Source organism: Chaetura pelagica, unplaced genomic scaffold (assembly GCF_000747805.2).
Source record: "Chaetura pelagica isolate M959 unplaced genomic scaffold, ChaPel_1.0 scaffold90, whole genome shotgun sequence".
Lineage (NCBI taxonomy): Eukaryota > Metazoa > Chordata > Aves > Apodiformes > Apodidae > Chaetura > Chaetura pelagica.
The window spans coordinates 9052693-9060814 of record NW_009953496.1 but is presented as its reverse complement, the minus strand read 5'-3'; the positions used below and the strand labels follow the sequence as shown (position 1 = coordinate 9060814).

The following is an 8122-nucleotide window of genomic DNA, read 5'->3' as shown; positions in this document are numbered from 1 at the left end:
CTCTGAAGCAGCAGCATGTGGTTTGAGAGCAAAGCTAGAGCCTGACAGCAGTTTGGGTCATGAAGGGACCACAGGGTCCATCCCGCTGTGGGTCTGGTCCCACGTTGCCTGTGATGCCAGTCATGTGTCTAGGTAGGACCAGGACTGTTTGACCTCTGCAGGGATGGGGCGAGCTGGGAGGGAGGCTGTGCTGCTGCTGCAGCAGTGCCAGAGGACATGGACAAAAAGCTTTTGAGGAGGGAAGGTGCTAGTGGTGGGACTGACTTGCTAGGGAGCAAGTCCTTCCAGTGGGGGTCCAATGCTCCTCCTTGCTTTCAGTTCTCCTTCCAGGAAAATGGCTGGGGTGCATTTCTTGCTGAGAGACTGGTCAGGTAAGAGCTTACATGTCAAAAGTAATTTCTAGCGTGCATGAAGTTGTGTGGCTTTTCTAAAAGAAAACCAACAGGAATTAATATTTAATGTATATTTATTTACTGACATTTATTTGTTTATTGAAGTGGATCTGCCCTAGTGGTAACCAGCCCAGTACTGGTGGAAATACTCACCAGGTGTGTCACGGAATCACGTAATAGTTTGGGTTGGAAGGGACCTTAAAGATCATGTAGTTCCAACCCCCCTGCATGGGCAGGGACACCTCCGTCTAGATCAGGTTGCTCAGAGCCCCATCCAACCTGACCTTGAACACTTCAGGGATGAGGCATCCACAGCCTCCTTGGGCAGCCTGTTCCAGTGCCTCACCACTCTCAGAGGAAAGAGTTTCTTCCCAATGTCTAACCTAAATCTTCCCTCTTCCAGCTTAAAACCATTTCCCCTTGTCCTACCACTACATGTCCTTGTAAAAAGTCCCTCCCCAACTGTTCTTTCTGATACATCTCTCTTTCAGAAAATGTGATGTTGTGAACCGTGGGCTCTCTGGATACAACACCAGATGGGCTAAACTGATCCTTCCACGACTGATCACTAGAAGTTCTGGTGCTGAGAGTACTGTTGCAGTTACTATTTTCTTTGGAGCTAATGACAGTGCTTTGAAAGGTAGGGTAGTTTTCTTTTTTATTCCTGGGACCTGTTCTCTTAAGACAGTTTCACAGTTTAGTAGAAAAGGCAGAACATTGCACAGACTTCTCCTGATGTTTCTCAATGAACCAGTTGCCCCCTTTTAATTTTTACAGTGGATTGTTTTCAGTCCTTCTGTTTGTATTTAAACCGTCCAGTGCCTTCTGTTTTTCTGTCTCTCGCCATGTTTTAATAATAAAAGTAAATTTCAGGTTGCTCAAGAAGTATTTTTATAGCCATCACCTAAAATTGAAGTTGGGCATCTGGCTGATTTTTCTACCTTTAGAGCAGTTTGATGAGTTCCTGGCAGATGGGTTGAGGAAGTGAGGGAGGGCAGCATTTGCATTTTCTTTAAGATAAGCATAGCAGTGCACAGAGCTCATCTATTCAAAATGATAACATTAATGTGTGAAAGCCTGACTGTCCATGGGAATTTTCAAAATTTTCTCTGCATCCAAGAGAGTTGAAGATATTAAGGTTTGGTTTTTTTCAGGTCAGGTTTGAGGTTGATTATGTGGTCTAATACAGAGATACAGAATTGGAAGAAAAAGTACCTTAAAAAGAAAAGGTGATTTTTCTTTTTCCTCCTGTGCCTTGCTGATGTTAGTTGGAGATGCTGTATTTAAACTCTTAATTTGTCTGCTTTGGATATTGAGGAAGAGCATTTTCCTACCACACCTTCTGAATGAGTGGTAGAGGTGAACTGCACACTGAGAATGAGTGCCCACAGTGGGCACTGAGAATGCTGTGTAGAAGGCATGTTAGGTTGTGTAAAATGCATCTGTAAGTAACTGAACATCACTGATGCATGTGCTCCATCCCCTAACAGACCTGAACCCTAAGCAACATGTTCCTCTGGAGGAATATGCTGCAAACTTGAAGAACATGATACAGTATCTAAAGTCAGTAGACATTACTGAGGACCGGATTATTTTGATAACACCACCACCTCTTCAGGAATCAGCTTGGGAAAAGGCGTGTCTTGCCAAAGGTAAAAGAATGATACAAATGGATGGAACTTCTGCATTTCACAGGCAGATTGTGAGTTACTGATCCCAGGCTGACAGGTGATTGCCTTTGTGCTTATGCCAGGTTGCAGTAGCGTTCTTGGAGTTGATGGAAAAGGACTTATAGCTGGTTTGCTAAACAGCTTTGGGATAAGCTTGTGGAGTAACTACCAACTAATTAGTAAAATATTTTCAAAAGCATTGATCATGAAACTGACAGAAGTGCCTGCCCTTTGAGAGCACAGGTTTTGCTGACATGTCCTAGGCAGTCTATGTCATGTCCTGGCAACTTTCGAAATAACATGAATGTTATGAATAACATGAAGAAATTCTGGCATTGTGTGCCTTAGAAAATTTTATGATAGTCACAGCATACTTCATGTCTGTTTTGATAAGCAGTAATACCCTAGCCAGGTTTATTTTAAATTTAAACACCCGCCCCAAAGATGCCATGTTCTAAAGATGCTAATAAAAGCACCTGAAAAAACAGCAAAAAGGTGATTAAGTGATTTCTCATTATGTTGTTCAAGCTAACTCTAAAAATAGAGACATAACAGCACAGCTTACTTCATGTTGCTCAGCTGCTGGAAATGGCCACAATCCCACTGACTCCAGCAGTGGCACCTTATACCTCCTGAGAGGTATAAACTCTTTTCCATGCTCAGTTCCTGCACTTTTATTGGAGACTTTTGAGTTAGAATCAGGTAAATGCAGAGCTGTCACCTTTTTATTTGCAGGGTTTTCTCTACTTTAGGTGGTGTTGCATATCCTGAGTTTTGTAATGAATCAAATAAGTAAGATTTTGACGATGACCTCATGTTTAAACTGCATGACTTTGCATGAAGGGGCTTCAAGGTGCATCAGTGACCTCTGTGCTGAGCAGCCTTTGGAGCATGTGGACTTCCAGTCTCATCCAGCAGGGTGGTTTTCATACTTAGTTTGGGAAAGGAACTGAAGTCCTAGAGTAATGCTGGCAAATTGTGTAAGACAGGAGCAGCTGTAGCAGGTCAGATCAAACATCAGCCATAGCTAGTACCATTTGGGACAGCAGACCCTTGTATAGGGCCTAAGGGATAGGTCAGGCACAGAGCCTGTGTGCTCGGCTCCCACTAAAGCTGCTGCAGCCAGTTTGCCAAAGATGCACCCATGTGGTCCTTTTGTAGATGTTAGGTGAGCACACCATGAATGCTGCTTGTCTGTGGCTCCTAGCTATCAAGTAACATTTTCAAAATGTTAATTTATTTTCATCTTAGAGCTACCTTTTTATGGGGTAGGGAAGGAGGAAACTTGCATTAACAGTGTTGAATCTGCCAGCCTCTGTCCAAAAGAGATTGCTGTCTGGGGATGGAACAGAAGACAGGGTGAAGCAGCAATATCAGGTCATCTGCCCTCCACCAGTATCCAGGAGAAATGTTCTCCTTTGTTTTGTCAGATAGATAGCAGTGTGAAGCATGAGGATGATGATGTTCACAGGCAGATTCGCCCAGGTGCAAAGAGAGATGCAAAAAGAATTTCAGCTTCCAAATCAGAGTGCTGTGGGAGAGAGAGTCAAAGCCCTTACTGAAGTCAGAGCTGCTCTTCAGCATCTGCATAGCTATCATTTTGTTGCAGAAGACAGTTGGGTTGGTCAAGCAGTATCTGGCTTTGCTAAATTTGTGTTCGAGGTTTGTTCCTGTCTTCCTGTGTTTGGAAATTAATCCCAAGAGAAAGCAACCCTGCTATCTTTCCCAGCACTGAGGTTGGCCTGAGTGATTGATAGTTCCCCAGGTCCTTTTCCTTGCCTTTCTTAAAAATGAGCAGAGACAACCTAGTGTTGGCACTAGGTTGTACCCCGACCTCTGCGTGTACCCAGCCAGGTTGGGGTGCATCACTGGGTTGACTCCTCACTCCTTCAGGACATCCCCCTATTCCCTGAGCTTCCTATGGGTCCTGCTTTTAGCTTATAAACCCAGCACATGCTCCTGCAGAGTTGCACATTGAGAGCAAACATGTGTTGGTGAGCTTCCAGAATGCAGGAGGAGATGAAACAGCTGAGAAGTAATCCTAGTAATGAAAGAAAAGGCAAAGGGAGAATAAGAAATCATCAACTGCTAGATGAAAAGGCATAGAAGGGGAAAGGGCAGGACTGTGCCTGAGGAGGTGAGGTTGTGCTCAACACAGGCAACTTGGCAGCAAAGGGAGCTCTGCATGATGAAGGCTGGAATGAGCTGAAGGGCCAACTCAGTCTGTGGGAAAGTTGAACCAGGAAGACAGCTGAAGACAGCAAGAGTTAGGGAACGTACTGTGGTGAGGCTGCTGAGGCTGCTTTTACAATAAAAAGAAATGGAGGCAAGAGGTGGCAGTGTGAAGAAGTGAGAATCACCAGGTGCATCAGATGCAAGGAGAGGGGAATGATGTAGGAGCTGATGAATTGCATGACAGGAAGACTGTGGCCAGGCTGTGTCAGTTGGGACTGCTAAATGTTTTCTTTTTTTCTGATTGGTAGGTGACAAATTAAATCGCCGCAATGCCACCACTGGGGAGTATGCCCAGGCCTGTGTTCAGGTAGCCAGGGATTGTGGGACAGATGTGCTTGACCTCTGGACGCTGATGCAAAAAAATCAGGTATGATGTCCCTAGAAATACTTTGTCATGATTTGTGAAATGCATCATTTAGCACGGGGACAGGCTGTAGTCCTGCATTATTACTGAAAGGATACAAAATATACCCATATTACACTTTGGGGAAGGAAAAAAATAATCCAGAATGCTTCATAGTGGGCTACAAGAAATAAAGCCTAATACAACCTGGCCATTATCTTTGATTAGCCAATGTCCCCTGGGTGTGTTTCCTTTGACTTAGAATCATGGAATAGTTGGGTCAGAAGGGGCCTCTGGCGGCACCTGATCCCACCCACTGCACAGCCCTGGGCTAAATTAAAAGTTAGATCAGGCTGCATGAGTACCTTGCTGATGGTTCTAACCAAATACCCAAACTTGTCTGTGTGACAGAGATTGCAGACTTTTCCCATAAGCAGGTAATTCCAGTTTGGACACTGAATCTTTTCTCTCTCCTGCACTCCTGACTCAGTATTTCCATTGCATCACTTAATCCTGTCATCTTTTCCTGATCACAGCACTGACTCTGACCACCAGAACATTCTCTTCATATCTTAATACAAATGGTGAAAAATAAAACCATTTGGCTTTGAAGTACTTACTTGACAATTACTCAAGACCTTCTGTTTGCAACTAGCAAATACATTAATCCGTGGTTGTAACTTCCCCTGTAGGATTTCTCCTCATATTTGTCTGATGGGCTCCATTTATCAACAAAAGGCAACAGCTTTGTGGCAGCACAGCTTTGGTCACGCCTGGAAAAAAAACTGTCTGCTCTTCCTTCACTGCTTCCTTACTGGCGTGATGTGGACCATTCCAACCCTGAGGCCACTCTGCTGTGAGATCCCCTGCAGCCAGGAGCTGAAGCAGCCAGGCCTGACGAGGCCCATCTGTTCACAAAGAGCCTGTGTCCAGCATGGAGCTGCAAACAGCACCTTGGTGGGGAACGGGGCTGTGGGGAGATACCAAACCCTGTGGATGCCCCTCTGTGTCCCCCTCTTGGTCTGTGGGAGAATAAAGAGGAGGCCACTCAGGGTGTGTCTTGGGGTGGTTTGTCTGCATGCTGCTTGTGCTGGTGGTCTGAACATCTGTGGGGATGAGCAGAGTCTTCCTTGGAAGACTCAGAGGAAAACAAGAGTCTCAGCTGCCCTGAGGAGTTTGTGACATAGGTGAGCCTTGGGGACTGCACCTTGATTAGTACTGTCTGGCTCTAAACAGCCAGGAGCTGATACAGGGCAGTAGTGTGGAGCTTGTCAAAAGCCATTTGTGTCAGTCCAGATTGATTTATTTGGCTGTAATACAGCAGTTAGAGCAGCAGTCTGCACTGCAGTGAGGTGTTTGGTAGTGATCCATTGTAGTTCAGAGCAGGGATTTTAAAGTTCCACTTATTTTGGCAACAGCAGCAGCAGCTTCTTGTATTTAGACAAACTTGGAGTTGATTGGACTAGATGGACTTCAGAGGTCCCTTCCAATCCAAAACATTCTGTGTTTTTTTAGAAGAGCACATGGTTTGGGGCAGCATAAAACTGGCGAAGCACACACTGGTGTTGAGAAGCTTGGATCTTGAAGAAACTACTAGAAGGGGTCTGGATGTGCTGGCAAAGCTGTGCCACATGTAATTTGCCACCACTGAGGAGACAGGTCAAGTGAGTCAGTCTTCAACTGTAATTTAACAACTAACATAACAGACAAGTTCTGCATACTGTTCTGCTCAGGACCTGGCCTTGCGGAAGCAGTTTCAGAAGGGAGCAAGGAGAAACAACAGGCTCACATCCAGCTTTTAACTCCAGGTTTGACACATGGAGAATTGAGATCTTTTCTAAAAGGACTGCACAGAAACAGCACTTGTTTGGCTTTTTGTTTTTTTTAATATAAAAATGTTTTATTGTATTGGGAATTAAATTAACTCCTCACACACATACTTTGCACTGAATCAAAAAAAAAAAAAAAGAAAACCCAAACAACAAAAAAACCCAAACAAAGTTCAAAACCACTATATAAAACACAATAGCTAGTCAGATAGGAATACCGTAAGGCACACATTCAAGTATTAGTGTAACAAGTATCCTTGGGTGGGGAGGAGAGCTAGGAACTCCTGCAATCCTTTCAGCACAGGTTTGGATCCTCTTCCTCACACAGAAAACACGAAGGCTTCCCTCAGCTGCAGTTCCCCTGTGGCTGAGCTCAGGCTTGTAACAGTTAAAATGGTTCCACCATTGGTCACATTTTATGTCAGTTTTATCAACAGATTATGAAGGGAGAAAACAGATGCAAAATTAAGATGCTGCTTTACTATCACAACAATTGCTCTGTGACTCCACTGTGTCAGTCCATCTGCTAAGCTACAACACTCCTGTACCAGTCCCAGCTCACCCTACAGACCTCTAGCTCACAGGACACCATCCAATTTACCAACTTTTAACATCACATTGTACTACTACCTGTGTGGAAATTTGAATTAATGAACTCTCCTCTCATACTTGCCCTGTAAATTTAACAAAATTTTATTTTTTATTAAATTCATGATAACTTTTTAAACCAATGCCCCCCCCTGCAGTGGAGTAAATCTCCCTTCCCCCATTTATTTCTGCAGTAGGAGCTTCCAAAGGCCACACAGACCCTGAAAAACTGAGGCTCAGCTCTTTGAACGTCTCAACAATAGTGTTAACCTATTTCAAAATAACGTGGAGAAACATTTTTGCACTGAAACTACTGTAAACAGCTGGTTAAAATGGTTGTCAGCCACAAATTATTTCTCCACTTCTTTCCCCTGCCAGATACCTGCAACACACAAGCCTCTTAATGAGGAGTGGGAACTCCCAACAAAAGCCTCTCTGCAATGGAGACACAAAGACAAAGACAACCTCACTGCTAGAGGCAGGAGAGTTTCACACTAGAGGAAGGTATGAGGTTTGACAGCCTCTGTATGACCCGTTTTAATTATTTAGAAGCTGTGTATCTTAAAGCTTCTTGATTCTGATTATGCATCTTCATTTAATGCTGTGGACTATTTTTCTCTTTTCATTAATCATTTGGTTCTCAAGGCATCTGCTTAGACTTTTGTTTCTATGTACCTTAACTTGCTAAACGATCTACTCTATATGGAACACACTGCAGTGTTTTCATTTTGTTTTTAAAAGCCCCTTAATATTGCCTATCAGTGCTGTCAGACTACAAAATATTAAGTTATAAAAAAGGCTGATATACACACTCCAATATCCAGCAGGATATTCGGTTTTGCACCACAGGTTGAAGGAAATGTTAAAGGTCAAGGAAATAGAAAAAAATCCAAAAAGCTTTAAAAACAAGCCAGTTTTAGTTTGGATTTTCCTTTTTAAAAGATATAATGCTCTAATAAATGTAATTTAAGGAAGGTCATACACATGACCAGCATCTGCAGTAGGTCACTTCCTTATTTCTCCCACTCCCTCACAAAAATATATATACATATATTTGTATTTATA

General features: G+C 43.4%; 1 protein-coding gene across 1 annotated transcript; it reads left to right on the top strand.

The window, feature by feature from the left end:
* The first annotated feature begins 216 nt into the window (after nucleotides 1-216).
* Nucleotides 217-5500, top strand: IAH1 (isoamyl acetate-hydrolyzing esterase 1 homolog (S. cerevisiae)). The gene is made up of 5 exons (XM_009999237.1): nucleotides 217-371; nucleotides 884-1032; nucleotides 1883-2044; nucleotides 4546-4664; nucleotides 5333-5500. The coding sequence occupies exons 1-5, from the start codon at nucleotides 217-219 to the stop codon at nucleotides 5498-5500; spliced, it is 753 nt and encodes a 250-aa protein (XP_009997539.1).
* The last annotated feature ends 2622 nt before the right edge of the window (nucleotides 5501-8122 follow it).